Consider the following 18,581-nt stretch of genomic DNA (forward strand, 5'->3'; position numbering starts at 1 on the left):
TATTGTGTTTACGATTCTTGGTTATCTGTTTCAGGTTATGTTTAACTTAAATTGTTTCTGATCAATTATAATACAGTTTAGATAATATTATACTTAAACAGGGAATAAAGTATAATAATCGTATAATTAAAAGTTAATGGTATAAGGGATAGTAGAAAAACAGGAAATATTTTTCACACATGCGCAGATGAATTTACCGCCGATCTTTCTCAAGCACTGGATCTAGAGAAAAACAAGGAAAGAAATCATGATTCGACACAAACTGAGAAAGGGCATCGTTCGATCTTCGGTGTTTTTAGCCAGTCAACATTGGCAATATTCTGGAAATGGGTTTCGTCGCTTGAACCAGGTATATTTAATTTTGATTTGTGCGTATGGCGAATCTTTTGTGACTTTCATTATTTTTCACCTTCAAATAAAAACGTCGAAATCAGATAAATATATTCGTTGATCATTTATATGTAACGGTTATATATTTAAATAGAGAATTAGGATTGATCGAAATCTAACTTTCAATTTTAGAATAATTTTAAGGAAATATATCGAATATGTGAATGCATCTGTTTACAAGAATTAGCTTATTGACAGTAAATTTCTTTGCAGTAGTAATTAGACTACATTATATCTGTTTTTACCAGAGTGCATGATTTGGTTTTCATATTTACTCTTGGTATTTGCATGAGCATTGTTTAAAGATGAGTTGGACGCCTCCATTTTGTGTCATACCTTCTTTCTATAGATAAACAATTAAATTAACCTAAACTCTATACGTTAAACTTTAATTTCACCAAATATTATACATAAAGTCTTCATGTAGATTTACTTTATATATAAATCGAAGAGATTTTCTCTCAATGAAATTAAGTGCACAGAAATTTGAAATGTAAATTTATGAAAGATGTAATTCTTGTAATATATGTGTAATTGAGGGTGGCATTCAATTTCTTTTTCAATGTATTATAGTTTAATTTTAGTTAATTAAATTTACTACTCTGCATTATATAAATTTCAGCTCCCTGACCATATTGTGGAAGATATTGGAGATGGCTCTGGTGTTCCAGAGGTTATTGTGGAACTGGACCAGTACAGCGCACAAATGAATGGGGAAGATGATGTGTGCATGGAAAATCTAAAGGTAGTATCTTTATCAGTCTAGACGGGACTCCCAAAACGGAGTTAACTCCCAAAACGGAGTCTTTGGCTCCATCATGCATTGCGGTAAAATGGCGTTTCTAATGTAAACAACGTATGAGTTATGCCCCTTAGTTCTAAATAAATCTCTAAAATTGGCCAAAAACACGACAAAAATTAATTTTAAACTTTCAAAAACATTTCTGAACGTTTATTTGTCATATTTATGTCAAATGTTCATAACTGTTTACTTGTATTGCGTAAGATTAAATTTTAAAATCAAAAATTCACCCATATCTTCGATCGCGCATAACTATAACTTTTAAGAAATAAATTAAATGCTTGGATATGATTATTTTTCATTGTTTGTTGAAATATAGTCTCATTTACATAATTTTCAGGCTTAATTACTTAATTATCATGAATAATTATGCATTTAATATGGTTAACTAACATCGGAAACGCGCCGAGCGATTATAATTGTTTTAATGATAATTATCTGTTTAATTTATAGAGTTATTGTATCTAGAAAGACAATTTGTTTAATTTTCTAGGTTTTTAAACTACCAATTCTATTTTTTCAAAACAAATAAGACGTTTTTAATCATCGCTAGAGCAGTCAGTTTTTGTTAGTTGTCGGGGCCCTATTCGTTTATGCACTTATCAATTTGTGTGTTTGGTGACTTTAAATTGTAACACAATACGAAGAAAGTACAATTTAATGCAATTTACCTTTTAGTAACGATAAAATTCCATGAAAAACACAAAAATATCACTTTTTAAGCATCGTCCAAACATCCAACTTCGGAGATAAATAACTTTCTTAAGTGCAAATAAACACTTATTTCGTGCAAATACGATCGATAGTAAATTATATCCTGGGTCTTTTAAAACATGTTAGAAGTCTGCCAACACATGCAGCACTTTGCAAGATGATTTCTCGTGGACCCCATGTTTTCATCGAAAAATCGCCATTTTTTGTATAAGTGCGCATGCGTAGACTCCCAAAACGGAGTCCAAAATACTTGCAGAAATTCACTTCCGTTGACTCCGTTTTGGGAGTCCGTCTAGACTGTTTATTAGAACCATTTTAACAATATCTTAGATTTTCAATAGGATGCAGCTATTTATATCTTGCGTCAAACAAGTAAAAGAATAAAAAGATGACAAGAATTCAAGGAAATATACACCGATTACGTAGTTTTAGCTCAAAAGCTAGACAAAGCTTGTTGATTTCAAAGACCCATGGCTCAGTTGCTAGCAATGAAATAAACATGCCCTTGTCATATTGATGTTTGACGCAACTACCCAAAGTCCAAGCTCTTGTTAAAATGGTTCTAAATCAAAATGTTCAGCTTTACATTATTTTTAGTATTTTAATTGTTCATCAAATATTTCATGATTTAGCATAATTGAATACCAAAGAAGCAGTATTCACAGTTTGTTTTTCTATCAAAATGATTACACCCCTATGATTTAAAATGTTTAAAAATTATTTAAACTCAACAGATTTGTTCTAAGTTTTCCTTACAATGGATAAACAAATGTTTTAGGAGGGGTTTTTTTTTGGTAAGCATTCTCTTTTATCTGATTAATATATTCCGTTCCCAAATATGACCAAGCATGGACATGAATCCAATTTACGGTATAAAAAACAAAAAGACATGAATTAACTAAGGCTTGGGTATTACAGATATGAAAAGTTTTTCATCCAGTTATATTTTGAAATACGGTGCACATTCAATAAAAAAGAAACCTTTGCTGAAAATTGTCATATCTTCATAGCAGATGTAAAAAATAACAGGACTTTGTTTGATTTAAGTGGTATTTTTATATTATATTTTTAAACCAAGTTTTAAGGACAAAATGAAAATAATTGTTCAGTGATTGTTGATGTATCGTTGTTTATTAAAACTTTTGTATAATTTCTAATTTTCTGTCATTGTGTGTTGACAGACATTGTTGGGCAATCTGATGAATTTTGAACCGAGAAGAAGCCAGGATGATGCCACTGCAGATGAAGAGCAAAACAAATATGCAGCACAGTTTCTGCAGCATGGTGGAGTAGAGGTAATATTATCAATTGTTATGTCAGACTTTCAAAAGCATATAAAGTAATAGTTGAATCTTTCATTTCATGTTTAGATATGTATAACCCATATTTGGCTTTACTAGTATGTATTTGTGATACTGAGAACATTCACAACTATTAAAATTGTTCAAGCCTTACAAAAAGATCATTAAAGTCTGAATAAATTCCACTGATTTTACCATGTATGAATTGTTTCTTACTTATAGGTCTTGATAAGGATCCTTATGTTCAACACACTGTTTCCTCAATCCAGCAAAAAGGCAAAAGGTGGGAACTGACAATTTATTTTGTATCTTTTTCTGTGTATTTTATTTTCATAATTTTAATGATGCAAGATTTATTCTGATTTTTTAATTTGATATGAAAATTGTTGTATATTGCCTACTGTAATTTTGCGATTGTTTCTGTGTAGTAGGATATTGCGAATCAGAAGTTGTCCTGAGAATCAAAAGTTTGGTCCTGGAAATCCTGACAAAGTTCCATGTCACTGTAAGTTTGAAATTAACATATTGCTTACTCTGGTCACTTATTTTCTCCCTCGTTTCACTCCTCCGAAAATAAATCTTTTCTTGTCTAATTTAAAAAACAACAACAAAATGAAATAGGTTAGGTGCGTTCGTTACAAGATCGCATTTAATAACAATTAAACACAAACGTATATATAAAATAATTGCATACCATATAAACAAACATGTAAATTGTGCAATACAGTGTACAGGGCGGGCAGGGAGGGTAACTATCAACTCCTTACAACCTTGTAACGAACGTCGCAATGACCAAAATCATGCATGAAAAACTATTTATACTACGCGCCAAGTCACTCGTGCGTGACGAAACTACTAATAATAGAATAAAGATTTCCGTAATGTCGTAAAATCAAAAAACGTTAAGAAATTCATTCATGGTCTCTGACTTAAGGTAACTCCGATCCTATAAAATTATGGGTTCAAAGTTAAAAAACTTAACTTTTTTTAACTTATTGGACTTGAATTTCATCAAAAAATAAAGAAAATATATATGTATCCATACTATTTAAGATGTAAGGTAATAAAAACCAAAGGCTGAAATTATCATCTGAAAATCACACTTTTTTGTTTAAAAATTAAATATTAGTGGATGAACACTTGTTTGTCTATTTAAATTTTATTGCTTACTATGCCAGAAAACTAAAATTAATTTAAAAAAAAGAAAAAGTTGTTTACACTGGAAAAATTATAGCATTTAGATATATCACTTAGAGGAAAATAGAAAAGAGTTATTTCCCTTTGTCATTATTGAATTATGTCGAATATAAGGATAAAAAACGCTTATTAAATATCTCCAAGTAAACAATGATTTGAGTTTTTGATGTGCACCTATAATAACATAGAAATTACAAATCTACTTGCAAGAATTTTAATGAATTCATGGTTTATGTAAAATGTATGACGTCACAAGAGGGTGGATTTACTTTAAAGCATTTCTCATTAACATTGAACATATGGTATTTTTAGTATGTACTTGTTTTCTTACAATTTCCTTTTACAAAGTTCAAGTTATAGGAAAACTGTAAATTAGAAGTTAATGAAACAAGCATAGCATGAGCCTTGTTTATAGGTCACATATTTCTAAGTTCTCTAAGTTTCTAAGTTCCTTGAGACTTCACTTCTCCCTAACAGGAAAATAGGGAGAAGTTGGAGAAATCAGGGAGACTTCCATTACTTAATGAAGGCACAACGCTAATGATGATATGTACACATATTTAACCTTTAATAATTTAAATTAGATTAGATGCAAGTCAAAAGAGAAAACAACTTTTAACATTTTAAAAATGTATCTAATTTTTTTATTTAATTTATTTGATGTATTCATACATTTTATTGATGAAATGTTTTGTAATTATTTTAGCTAAATGACAAATAAAATCAATTTTTGTATTTATGTTTATTTTGGAGGTATTAGTCCAACCCTTTGACCCAATTACAACTGTTATGTAGAGGATCTTATTCTTTTAAGATAAACAGGTTTTATGATTAAGTTAGCATTATTTTGGCAGAGATATTAACTAATAACAAGTAATTGTAAAATCAACATTAAAGAGATAAACATCCGTTGCACAGTATGTGGTTGCATCACCTGTATTTATAACCCTTAAAGATAAGACAGTTTTGAGTAATTGATCACAACAGGGGTTAACTGAGGCAGTGAAAATGTCTTAAAAAGTAGATAATTATCATTTTATTGCCTTTCGGGTTGATTTACATGATTGTGAACTCATAATAAAGGGCGACTTCAACTTCTCTTTTGGAGAAAATTCCGGCAAAGTTACCAATCAAAAAGCGACTTTTTCGCCCAAGTTGCCCCCTAGGTTGGTTCTTGTTACTTGTCATTTAATTTTTGACATTCAAATTTTTTTAAGCATTTGAAATACCCAAATTAAGAAGTTTAGACATTGAAAATGGAAAAATGAAATAGAAATATTTTAGCTCAAAATTGTGATTATACCCTTTTAAGGCACAGTGATTTAAAAAGTGTATATAATATCTATTGTATTGATAATCATTTGTTTCCTTTGCAGTCTATAGGGGAACAGGTGACGTCCCTTCTGATGGTGGATGATGAGGTCCTGAATTATGTGTTCACCCTGCTTGCACACCAGAAAACTTTCATCAATGCCTGTCAGCTAATAGAAGACATGCTACAGTCCAGGAAAGAAGTCCTAGACCTTCACAGAATCAGTGAGTACACTCTGTAATGAGACCAGTCCTTCCGACTCAAGGACTTAACCAGTCTTACTAATGTTAACTCATCCAAATGGAGAGAAAAAGAATCAAGTAGTATTAATATTGAATTTTGCCCCATATTCTTTTTTCATGTTTTGAGTTATAATACATGTAAAGCATAAGAGTTAATATGGGTGCTGTTGTTTGTAGAGAATATTCGACCTTTGATACAGTCCCTGTCGGATCAGCAGCTGGCCAACTTCTGCCGCATTCTGGCTGTTGCCATCTCTGATTTGGATATCTATGAAAACAAATCTTCCTGTAAGTTTTGTATGTAGTATTTCTTTCTCTTAGTTAAAATAATATAGTTGAAGATCAAATTCAAATAATAGAATTGTCATATACTGCCTTGTTTAGTCAATATTGTTAATCAGAACTTAGTGAATGTTACTGTAAAGTCTAGAGTAAAAAACACACTCATGTATAATGCCAACCACTACTCTCTAAAAGTTGAATGATTTTTCAGTTAAAGATTTTTATGTGATTGTGTTGATTATGTATTCCAAACTCTTATAAATTACAAGTGTGGGTGACATACATGTATTGTCATCATCAAGTCCAGCATACAGTTGGTCAAATCTAAACAACGTCTATGCATGTAAAACATAACAAATTTTTGTGCATAAGGAGTAAAAATATTTTTATTTGAATTATCATCATTGAAAATCTTCCTGCAAATTATTTTTATTATAAAAATGTGATGCCCAACATGAGAAAACTGCAACTATTTGACACACAAAAACTTTTTGGACGAATTCAGATGTTAGAGATATGTAGTTAATAAAGTATTTTTGATGAAAGAAGTATTTGTAAACTTAAAAAACCTGCATGTTATGCTCAATATCGAGGAATGTACTCCTACAGTCCACACACAAAGAAACTGATGGAGGGATAAATAAATGTTTCCTGTTTGATATTCACCCCTAACTTTTGATACAAGAATTATGAGCAATAAAAAGTGATTTAATATGAGCTGGAAAAATTGTGTTTTGTGCACGACACTTAATTAATAAATGTTTGATTGATTTCTTATACCATGTATTGTTGATATCCCTGTTGTAGTATTTGCACAGAACAAACAAAAGAGAACAAAGGGATTTGTAAATGTCAGAGACATCAACCAAGGTCTGTGTTTTTTATTTTTTTTATAAGGGCAGTTTGAATTTGATGTTGATATGTTTTAGATTTACTTAACCTGATGATTTGTTATTTTTTTATATACAGAGTTACTTCTGGGGATCCCTGAGCTGCTTCCAAGGCTGGTTAATTTGGCAGTGTCAAGGGACTGTAAGTACTTGTATTGATATAAAACATCTACTATGTATTGCTTATTGTTTTTTAATTGCTTTAAAAGAATTCATTTAAAGTGTTCCATATCCGTTCAGAAAGATAAAAGACCTGAAGCAAAGTGTTACAAGACCTGATTATGAGAGTCGTTTTAACAACAGCTTGGACTTTGGGCAGTATGCCACAAACTTCAATGTGATGAAGACAGCCTCTACTCATGGTTAACTGTCCATTCATTGGCCAATAGATAGGAATACATTCAACCCTATGACACTTGTCAGACTTTATCCATATTTCAATTGAAACAACAACACACAACAAAGCATATCTTGGAGAGAAAATTTTTGTCTTATTTTGACAGTATATGAATATTTATGAGGTTCTCTTAGGAAATTAGGAGAAAAGAGGTCAATATTTGACAGAGTGTTTTAATTAACAAACTGGATGGTAACATCTCACCGAAAGTTTAAGCTTTGTTAAAATGGTTCTGCCCATAAAAACATAAGTGCAACATTGTGTGTTTTTTCTGCATTGCTTAATGGTTTTGGGTTGTTGTTGTTGCACAGACACCCCACGCTACCGAGGGATGGTCAGTGAACTGGACTGTTGGATGGAGTGGATCGAGAACCAGATGGCCGAGGAAATGTATGACAGCCCTTCATTGGACGACTTCGAAGATTTTATCGGAGGTGAGCAATTTATTTTTATTATCAATTTATTAATCAGTATGCACCATTTCTATTGAATACAAAGATGTTTCATATGACTTTTGAATGATATATAATGTCAGATGATTTGAACTTTGCTATTTTTTGGTTTATGTGTCAATGCATAAACCATTAACAATGAGTATGTAATTTTCCTGTCATAAATAAATAACATGTTTATATTTGAAATAAATCTTTACACAAATAGGTTTCTATAATACGGTGTAGATAAAAGTTGTTAATGAGTGTGATGTGGTCTGGTTGTAGGAATCTCCGAGCCCACGACAGCGGGCGGGCCAATGAACCAACAGCAGGGGCTGAAGATCACAGAGGAACTGGTACAGAGGGTGGAGGTCGTTTACGTGCTGGGCCTGTTTCTGCTGGGGAAACACCGGAAAAAGGTACTCTCATCAGCACCAGGGAAACACTTCCACTGTAATAGAGTAGAAAGCTTTGTTTCATAATAGCAGAATATTTATACAATGTATTAATTGTACTTCAGGTTCAAAGAAAGTTAGCAGAGTTGAAGCTTGCTCCAGGTCTCAGTGAATTGTTTGACCAGTTCATCTGGAAATGTCAAGTGTAAGTTAGTAAGATACAAAAAAATTATACGAAGACTGAAAGACTGAGGTATTCTCATCATATCAAGTGCAGTTGTCCAATTAATAGCTGTTAATTGATATGTTTCCAGAAGCAGATACAGTAGCCGCCATCGTTTACGAGGTCACAATGCTGCCTGTGAATGTAGTCCTGTAAGTGTTACATAATATTCATTTGTTTCAAAATCAATCTTTTATTGAATTTTCATCCTCCTTTACAATTTACATATTGCCACTGCATGGTATTCTAATTTTGCAGGAGGTAGCTCTGAAGATACAGTTTCTTCGACTTGTCCATAGTTTTTGTGATCACTCTGAGTAAGTATTAAAACTTTTGCGAATTTATTGTGTTGAAAAACATTGTGTCCTTTTAAAACTGAGAAAAGTTTTCTACCATTTGATTCTGATTCTTTTCAGCTACAAGCACCTACTTCTGTCAAAGAATGAGTTAAATGAAGTGGTCAGAATTAACAGTGAGTTCTATTTTTGTACTCCTGATGCCATCAATTATTACTTGTAAAATTTTCATGTACATATTGATTTTTTAATGCTCATTAAAGGAAAAATTAAGACAGAACTCTATTTCATATGCTCTCTGTTTTAGCCAAAGCAGGATCCTTGGCACTTTCAAATCTCTCCTCAGTGAATAAGTAAGTTTTGATAAAAATTGTAGATAGCCTCAATATTACTACTAGGTATCTATTGCCTTTATTTGACTTTATTTTTTAACTTTATTTGAAGAAATGAGTCATGAATTCAGTTATTTAATAAAGAAATAGAAGTTTAAAAAATATATAAGAGCATGTACTAGTTATGGAATGGGAGTGCAAATAATTCTCCAGTTAAACCATAATTGAATGTGAAATAAAATGCTTCTGCTGTGCTTGACAGACAACTGATGTGCAAGGGCAGCAAGGGTTTGTTGACAAAGATTGTGGAGGTGATGAAGAAAGAACCTACTACATCAACGTTTCGATTCTGGCTGGCCAGGGCTGTGGAGAGCTATCTCAGGGGCAACACATCTTACTGTGATCAGGTGTTCCTAATGAGACGGGGCCTTCTACAGGTAAGTTGTCTGTTACCTTGTAGGGAAATACTTTTTAACATGTATACTGTATTTACCTATGAATAATTTTAAGTAAACTTGTTACTTCCTTTGCAGCATGTAGCATCCAATATCGTGGAACATGAAATCAGACACAAGGAAATTCTACAGAGTAGTTTTGACTTGCTTGGAGAGTTGATCAAATTCAATGTAGAAGCATTCAAAACTTTTGAGGAAATTCTTCACACACAACCAAATGTAAGTTCTAAACATATTCATTTCTTTAAATACTGTACCTGTATATAATATTTAAAAAAATACTAGGCAGAATTGTAATACATTAATGAACAAATGTATATCACTAAATTTTATGTACTATTAAAGAGCTTAGCATCATCCTTTTGTTTATTATTTATAGAGAGATAGAATTTGATTTTAAATTCTGATTATTCGTTGACAGTTTGACAAGTTCATCAACACAGTCAACAGGAATCTTGTGGACTCCAACATGTTTATCCGTAGTCTGGTTCTCTCCCTTGAACACCTGATGAACGAGGAAGTGGTGTTTATGGGTAAGACTACAGTCACTTACTCTGGGGATTAAAATGCCATTAACAAAATACATGTCTTATTAATAAAGATAGTAACCCTTTCTTTGTAATGAATTGACTCTAATAATAATTGCTTTTATTTGATATAGATTATGCCAAGAAGGAGAACAAGTTGTTGATGTACATTGGTGACTTCAACCGACAGCTGGACTATCTGTACAAGCTCATCAAAATCATCAATGTTCAAAATCTCACTCAGGCATGTACTCATTTAGTCTTTTCTATATAAATAATATGTAGATAAAAATTTACATATGTGATAACTGGAGATGTCTCATGCTGCTTACCGGTATGTGGAGAGTTACAGCTTGAATGTAGAGAAAATCACAAATTGCATATTTTTATACAAAGTTCCTATTGTTTCCTTCAGGAGAATGTAAGTTGTCTCAACACGACGCTGGTGTTCCTGATGTTTGCGAATCGGAAGAACGCCCTGCCTCGCTACCTCCAGGCCCTGCGTGACGAGAAGGAGGACATGATGGAAGTCAGCGGCTCCGCCAACCTCCTCCGGAACTTCAGGTCAGGAGAGCATTTACATTTGGAGCTGCTGCGTTATGTTGATTATTTATTTTTTTATGGTTCATGGAGATATAATATGGTGGATTTACTTTTATGTAATGAATAAAGACTGTTTTATGATTCATTTGGGATGTTAATCTATGGGTAAGGGATACCCAAAAAGCAACAGAAATTGGTCCCTTAAAGTATTAATGATTCCACAGTAAATCCCATATTATTGTATCAATGAACTACATTAAGTAAAACTTCAGTACAGTAGAACTTGTTTAGTACAAACACGGATATAGGGAATTCTCGGATATACAGTCGCACCTGTTTTAAGCGGCCACCTGTGGGACAATGCCAAACTGGCCGCTAAAGACAGGTGGCCTCTTATTCCAGGTTTCAAAATAATGGAAAAAAAAACATCGAGTATTTTCATTTTGGCTCTATTGCACAGATTTATTAATAGCATCTGTAATGGCGGCGTACACAGAGATGGTGAATGCACAGCTCGGAATGCTAAATAAACAGTTTATATCAATTCTAAATGGCCGTTTTAGTTCCATTTATCTATCAAGGGATTAAGAACAAAACATTTTCTGCTAAATACGCCCAAATGATAATTTTCAAGGTATTAAATGCGGTAAACAAACATAGTAGCGTTTCCGTACAAAGGCTACTTACTGAACTACGATAGCCGATGTTTTACCTTTTAAAAAAAGTATCAAAATTCCATTCTTATATATATTAAGAACCCGTTTTATTATCTCAAAGAAATTTTCTAGGAAAAAAGTGCATACTACCGGCTATTTTGCACATGTTAAGCTGTTCAGCGCAAGACTGGCCATATACAATGACTTTGTAATGAAGTATATAAGTACGTGTCGATATATAAACAACACAAAACAGGTGTTATGATAATCAATTATCACATTAAATCTCAGCAGACTTCAAATAACACACTCAATTATTTGTCATTAACTCATTATCAGCTTTCGAAGTTTGGCTTCTTTCGATACGGGGTCACATGTCAGATTCAAAAGTCATGTGACAAAACAGACAAAATGGCCGTCGAAAACAGGCATGTTGAAGCCACGGGACCTAAAAACAGTGGCCGCTGGCCGCGTTAGACAGGTGGCCGCTTAAATCAGTTAAAATATAGTGTAAAACTAAACGGGCGGGATTAAAACTGGCCGCTCATGGCGAGTGGCCGCTGATTAAAGGTGGCCATAACAGCAGGTGCGACTGTAGTGTAGTTTTTTTTTTTAGTTACTGGTAAAATTCTTTACAAATCTTTACAAAATTTTAAGGTGATAACGAATTTGGATGTAACGAATTTACGGATATAGGGAACTGATTTTGAGTCCCGTAGAGGTGAATAATAATGAAATTTAACACTTTTAAACGAACTTCTTTACAGTTTAAAAAAGTTTGCACTACCACATAACATAATAGTTTGAATGAATTTATTTTCATATAAATTTTTCGACTCACAATCCGATTATTAAAGTATCAAAGTAATGTAATTTTATTCTTAGGCTTCATTTGCAAAAATTATAGTCTGGTGAAAGAAAACATGTATATCGTGAATTCGTAATATTTATTATTACGAATTCATTATACGGATATAACAAATTATGGATACAAAAAAGTAAATCCATTGGTCCCTATGACTTCGCAATAACCGAGTTTTAGTGTACTTTTAATTTAAACTGACGTGTGCCTTTATTTCAGGGAGTTGTTAGTCTTCTGGCAAGACCATTACCTTCACAAAGACAAAGACTGCAGTGCTCTAGAAAAGGTAATACCGTGATCTTATACTCACTGTTTGCAGTATGATTTAAAGCAGGTAGTGGTGATATGATCGTAGATCCTAATTTGAATAACATAACACTGCACAAATTTTTTCTTGTGTTTACCATGCTATTGCTGCAAACTTGACCCTGACTTTTTGTGATTTCAGAGTTCCAGAATCAGCTTTGACTACTGGAAGTCCACTGTTTCTACTCTAGTCACAGCCGACAAAAACGATAAATGCGGTATTCTTCACTATGTTCAGGAACCTATGAAGTGTGACCGACCAAATTAAGTAATTAGTGTGAGATACTAGCCAATCATTCTAGGTTGTTACTGGATTGACTGCATGGGCATTGAAGCCATTACTGGTTATGGCTGTTCTTCTTATATGAAGGCTCTTATGCGGGTACTAGGAGCAAAGAGTTGCATTCTTTCACTTGTGCAATTACATACATGTATGTTTGATTTAACCAAGTGCAATGACTTTGTAAAACAGACATCCTAATGGAAGCAAGTGCAATATTCAGACCACACGATGGTGCAAAACGAGTGTAGCTGGTCCTCCTCAGTCAAAACTAAGGAACCAGTTTATAAGTGAAGTGGACAACAGTCATTATTTTATGCCATTACTAGCCACTTGCTGGTGAAACACTAAGTTGTGGCAATCTGTGTTATAACAATGGAATAATTCTTCTTTTTTTGTCACGGATTGAATCTGGCATGAGCTGAGACAAGGTAAAGACAAAAACAAAAACAGGCTTTGTGTCATAGTATTGTGTTCATTTTCTCTTCATATTTTGACTTGTGTCCATACTGGGCAACTTCTCCCATGACAAAACAGAGGAATTTCCAGTTACATTTCTTTTGGTTTTTGATATGGAGGAAAAGGCATTCAGTGCTGGAGTTTTAAATTGTTTTTAACATTGATCATCTGTATTTTGTTTGACATTGAGAATGTGAAGTTCTCAAAAAAATTGTTGTCACCTGTGTATTATATAATTTATTCACACCTGTATTTATATTGTTCTGCACGTTATGTATTTTTGTGAATCGGAGTGAGAATTGCATCAAATTTAAAATATTTATTGTGTGACTGAAATTGTGTAAGCAAGTAGAATTGAATGAGTATTGAATGAGTACATATGTATACGGACAGAGTTCATCAGAGCAACATTATAAGACTGTGTTTGTAATTTGTGTTATTTCTTTTTATGAATTTCTTTTTTAACATCTTATCAAAAATCAATGGGAAAGGTCTTTTATTTTGAACATTACATAATTCATTGCATATCTTTGATAATGGGATTTCTTAATAGAAAGTAGAGTTTGTTGACAAGCAAATGCAATGATTGAAGCCAAAAAATCAAATATTTTATGTTGCTGGAACAATGTGATGATTTATACGGCTTTTATTAATTTTGTCCGTCCATAATTTGTTTGATTTTGAATCTTACTTTCATTTTCCATTTACGCATTATTCGTGTGAAGTTTTCCCCACATATTGTCATCAGTTTTTGTGCCAAAAGCAAGAAATCTCCAGTGAATGTGTATCTATAGACATGTCAGCCCCAGGCTTTGTGTGAGGAGTGAGGCATTCTGAGAGTGAATGAAGTTTGTAATTGACTCTGTAGATAGATTGGGCTTTGAATGAGGAAAGGAAGCAACATGCATCGCATGCAGGGTATTCATATTTTATGTTTTACTTTTCAGCCTTGATGGTAATTGATTTTGGCCCCTTTCTATAAGATTGAATTTTTATGATTAACATAATTTACGTTGTTTGAGTCGTTTGCAATAACCTTAATGAATTTATATCTAGATCGAAGCTCATTGATTATTTCACCCTATCATCAGTGATCATATCACGCATATTACCTACCATTCCGTCATGTGTGGGAGGGGCCTGTTATAAGGTGTGATCTCAGGTAACTGAAGGAGCCAGTATATAACTGTATCTTTGATAGATTATTAGCTTCAGTCAGGAGTTTTCTGTAGTTGTTTTTGTTAGGTCACTTTGAAATCACTTACGAACAAAAACAAATGGTTTTTTTGCATTGTACTTGTATATTAAAGATTTAAATTTTCAATTGATGAAATTTAGAAATCAGTTGTAACATAGGAAAATGACTTCTGTTTGTGAAAAAGCGACTATGTTTTCCAGTTTGAGAAAAAAGCTTGTATCTGATAGCCATCAAATAATTTGAATTAATGAAGGTTTATGATTTGTCCCTACTTTGTCTAATCTTATATAGACACTTAATTTTAAAGCTTCTTTTTCTTTAAATTGTGTTTCTACAAATATTCAGTTGAAATAAAAATAATATTTTAGTCAAGTACAGTATCTATATAAATTTTGCATTCATTGACGCAAGATTCATTAGATTGAAATTCCTTGGTACGTCATTTGTGTTTTGAGACCCCTTATATCATTTATGACTGGTCTTTGTTTTATTCATCTGGGGAAAATTAATTGCAAACATTCATGTGTTACTGTATGAACATGTTGTAAACACTCTTGAAAAGTATTCTTTATTTTTTGCAAATCCAAATATTTATCGCATCTGTACCCATTGATTGAAACGAAATGTATTTGAAGGATAAAAATAAGATGTGAATGAAAGTGTTGATGCTTTTTAATGCTGGTGCACGTAATATAATTCAACCCCATTTGTATTCAGCAGCATAATCTTTCGAAAATGCATTCATGTCTTGTGTGATGTGAAAAAGGATGTCATGTTGAACTGAGAAGCGTGACTTTGACGCCCTGTATAGGTTGAGTCTCGGCGACCGAATCCTTCTCGGTGCCGGTTTATGTCAATGTGATCTGATACAAGAAGGCAACACACGCATGTCAAGCAGTGACTGCTTTCTTCTTTCATTTGTATTGTTTTTAATGGTAAGAATGTACTTTTTGTAAATAAAATATTTATTGTTAACAATTATTCATGGCTTGTTATCATTTGTGCTTTGCATTCCAGCAATGTTAATTTAGTTGTTATTTAAAAGTGATGTTAGAATTTCCAATCAGTCGATCAGGAGAGTATGGAATAATATTTACCGCATGCACCAGGTGTACGGATATTCTCATGATCCTTCCTTACAAAAACTTTAAAAATGTTTTATGTTGCAGTATATCATAAATTATGATTTTTCGCTTTCATTTATAAGATGCATTATCTTCACATGGTTGAGTTTTTCTTAGGTATGAATTTCCCTTTTTCTATATAAGAAAAACTGAGGTGGTAAACAAACTTCATTCGCTGTTCTACATACAGCTACTTCAAAATATTTGTAGAAAGAAACTGACGACAATTGAAGTTAGTTTGAATAGTATCTATATAGTTCACAGACTTCTTTCAACGTAAGAGAGATAACTCTAATTGGATGACTTCGTGTAAATGGGATGTTGAATTTAATAACTGTAAAATGGATTCCTCTTGGGAAATCATTTTCACTGAAAAAAGAATTTTATGAGATTAAATATAGAAATTATTGAGGTTGGTAGAAAATCAATTCCATTTTTGTAACGAGTTTTAAATTTGACATTTATGGGGTCTTAACTTCAATTCAAAAAGTAATTGGAAAAAAGGGTTGGATATCATACGCTATGCAGTGGTGCTTGAAGCAAATAGGAAGCGGGGGTGGGAGGGGGTAGACTTATCAGAAATCTTGACAAACCAAAAAAAGGATAGTAGTTATAGCTATGTTTAAATTTGCACCCCCCCCAAAAAAAAATGAGGGGGTCGCTATTAAGCCCCCACCCCCGATTCCGACGCCTATGCCATGGGTTTAAAGTTAATATAGTAGAAGTAAAGGGACGAACATTCATTGTGTATTTTAAATACATGTACTTATTCTGTTGCAATTTTATTTCTTTCTGTGTGTAAATTAGCTGTATTTTCCCTAGTAAGAAACATTGATAACAAATTTTGCAAACTGTGCAGTTTTCTGTGTCTGATTGGGAGAAGGTTAATGCCCACAGGGGTCTTGTATATTCCATCACATAAAGAATTGTTATTGTGTCTTGTACATTTGATCACACAAACAAGTGTTTTTGCACCTTCGCAGTCGTGTACACTCATTTGTTTTCTATTCATGACGTCATTTAATGGCTGTCGGCTACATGCATCACAAGAGATCGTCTGTCCTCGTCCGTCCGCTGTCATTTCCCCTCCATTGGTCAGTGCGCTGGACTAATCAAAGAAGTGTCCTTCCATTAAAACCAAAGTTTGGGAGCACCACGACGCACTCGGCAGAAACATGACCAGCCGGCTTCTCTTTCTCTCCTCGCTGGTCGCTCTGGTAGCCTGGCCCGCTCGGGCACAAACGGGCACCTGTCCCGTGGTATCCAGCATCTCTGTGCAGCCCGGCTTTGATTATGAGAGCTTTGCCAATGAGTCCCGCTGGAATGTGGTGTTGTATAGTAAGATTATCCCCATCGAGGGGCTGGACATGCAGGTGGTCAAGTCTGACGTGTCCCTCATGTTCTCGAGGGACGCGGACAACAACAAGACTGTTACTCTGGGTAAGTTCCTGGGGAGGGGGAGGGAGTCATTTGCTAGTAGCTTTAAGGGGTCATTTTCTTTAAGTGTCTATAACAAAGGTATAGTCAACTGCTCTGCAATCCGAGCCTAGTTTCTATGATAACATCACGATGATATTCTATTCTATTATTCTTTGATAATATTTTCACGCTTTCCTTCAAACAAAATAGCTATCATCCCTCAAGTTTGGTTTTTACATTGCAGCCGGTCGAGTCCGTTTAGCGAGTTCGTTTGCGTTCTGTCTCAAACTCCAGGGGAGCGTGGAGGATTCATCAGAGGTCCCGGCCAAGCTCCGACAGTCGTTCTACAATCCCCTCACTAACCAATTCCTGGACTTCAACTTTTGGATCCTTCACACAGACTACACGAACTTGGCTGTGGTGTACGCCTGTGAGAAAATAATGGCGGCGGACGGAACCTGTGACCCCGGGAGCAGTTATATGTGGACTCTGTCCAGGGGTACGTCTCACACAGCGGCAGAGAAGGAGAGGATCCAGGAAATTTTCCAGTCGATGTGTCTGGATATGACCAGTCTAAGACAGATCGAACACAGCGACGTGTGTCCGATGACGTAATGACTAAATCAAAGAACTGGAGACGAGGAATAGTATTCGGAACGGGACATCCCCGTCCCTCCTCCGTGTGTGTGTATACATGTATGTATATGTATGTGAACATTGCGTTGTCTCATTAATATACATTGTATTTATTTTTTGAAAACGGAGAAAAAAAATGGGCAACCCTTTCTTCTGAAAAATGCATTGCTGCAATTGTTATAATTGTGGATAGGACGTATGGATGTATATAAGCATATAATTTATGTATTATGCATGGGGCCACTGTGACGTCTTGAATCAATTCATACAAAGAATGAATCTATTAACCAATTTCCCGATTTTTAAAGAATTTGTTTGACAAATTACTGATTATTTGCCAAATAAAGATTTTACACAAATGCGAAATTAAAAAATATCAGTTTTTTATATGATTAAAACAGACGAACAAAAGCTGCACATGATCATAAAAACCGCAATACAAAAACATCTTCCTCTTCCGTTTAAAATTGTCTTTGAATTAATGAATGTTTCAAGTTCCCAATAAAGATTTTAACAAGACGCTGTACTCTTAAGAGTCATCAATTAAATTCTTGCAGTTGAACCAAAATATGTCCTCTTGATCTCTTCAGCATTCTCCGCGGTTTTTTTGTCTTCCTTTAACATGTTCGTTTGATACCGATGAAAGCTGAAGAATTTGTTCCCACTTAACATGCAAAACGTACTGCACTTCGGTCACTTTTGACGGGCTGTCACCAGAGCGGAGACAAGAAGCTATTTCTTACTCCCAGGACTGACCAGGATATACGCTATGTAATCCGGGAAACCGCGCATAGACCTACGTGAAAGCCAAAGATCAGCGCTTTTTGTGCCCTATAACATTCTAGGGCATATTGCTTGCAAACTTGTTTAATTCGGCTGGTGCCAAAATGTCTTTTGAGTTTGTACATA

General features: G+C 33.9%; 2 protein-coding genes across 4 annotated transcripts; both read left to right on the plus strand.

Annotated features, from left to right (window-relative positions):
• The first annotated feature begins 168 nt into the window (after positions 1-168).
• Positions 169-15,474, plus strand: LOC105329951 (short transient receptor potential channel 4-associated protein). Of its 3 annotated transcripts, none has more exons than XM_011431455.4 (23): positions 169-349; positions 1,013-1,135; positions 3,088-3,201; positions 3,430-3,490; positions 3,636-3,712; positions 5,781-5,940; positions 6,136-6,255; positions 7,048-7,110; positions 7,210-7,272; positions 7,839-7,961; positions 8,247-8,380; positions 8,482-8,561; positions 8,671-8,731; positions 8,838-8,896; positions 8,996-9,051; positions 9,183-9,228; positions 9,470-9,644; positions 9,741-9,881; positions 10,084-10,195; positions 10,324-10,433; positions 10,605-10,753; positions 12,470-12,536; positions 12,699-15,474. In XM_011431455.4, the coding sequence occupies exons 1-23, from the start codon at positions 248-250 to the stop codon at positions 12,822-12,824; spliced, it is 2,322 nt and encodes a 773-aa protein (XP_011429757.2). In that variant the 5' UTR covers positions 169-247; the 3' UTR covers positions 12,825-15,474. The 3 variants fall into 3 exon arrangements, with proteins under 3 accessions (XP_011429757.2, XP_011429758.2, XP_011429759.2); XM_011431456.4 differs by having other exon boundaries at positions 3,639-3,712; XM_011431457.4 differs by having other exon boundaries at positions 170-349; positions 6,136-6,246.
• A 1,219-nt stretch (positions 15,475-16,693) lies between these two features.
• LOC105329953 (retinol-binding protein 4-B) lies at positions 16,694-18,184 on the plus strand. Its single transcript, XM_011431458.4, has 2 exons — positions 16,694-17,057; positions 17,281-18,184. The coding sequence occupies exons 1-2, from the start codon at positions 16,793-16,795 to the stop codon at positions 17,649-17,651; spliced, it is 636 nt and encodes a 211-aa protein (XP_011429760.3). The 5' UTR covers positions 16,694-16,792; the 3' UTR covers positions 17,652-18,184.
• The last annotated feature ends 397 nt before the right edge of the window (positions 18,185-18,581 follow it).

This window comes from Magallana gigas, chromosome 3 (assembly GCF_963853765.1).
Source record: "Magallana gigas chromosome 3, xbMagGiga1.1, whole genome shotgun sequence".
Taxonomy (NCBI): domain Eukaryota; kingdom Metazoa; phylum Mollusca; class Bivalvia; order Ostreida; family Ostreidae; genus Magallana; species Magallana gigas.

Coding starts and splice junctions, on each gene's coding strand:
- LOC105329951 (XM_011431455.4), top strand. CDS start 248: ATGATTCGACACAAACTGAGAAAGGGCATCGTTCGATCTTCGGTGTTT. Junction 3,202..3,429: donor TGCAGCATGGTGGAGTAGAG/GTAATATTATCA, acceptor TCTTACTTATAG/GTCTTGATAAGGATCCTTAT. Junction 8,732..8,837: donor CTGCCTGTGAATGTAGTCCT/GTAAGTGTTACA, acceptor CTAATTTTGCAG/GAGGTAGCTCTGAAGATACA.
- LOC105329953 (XM_011431458.4), top strand. CDS start 16,793: ATGACCAGCCGGCTTCTCTTTCTCTCCTCGCTGGTCGCTCTGGTAGCC. Junction 17,058..17,280: donor CAACAAGACTGTTACTCTGG/GTAAGTTCCTGG, acceptor TTTACATTGCAG/CCGGTCGAGTCCGTTTAGCG.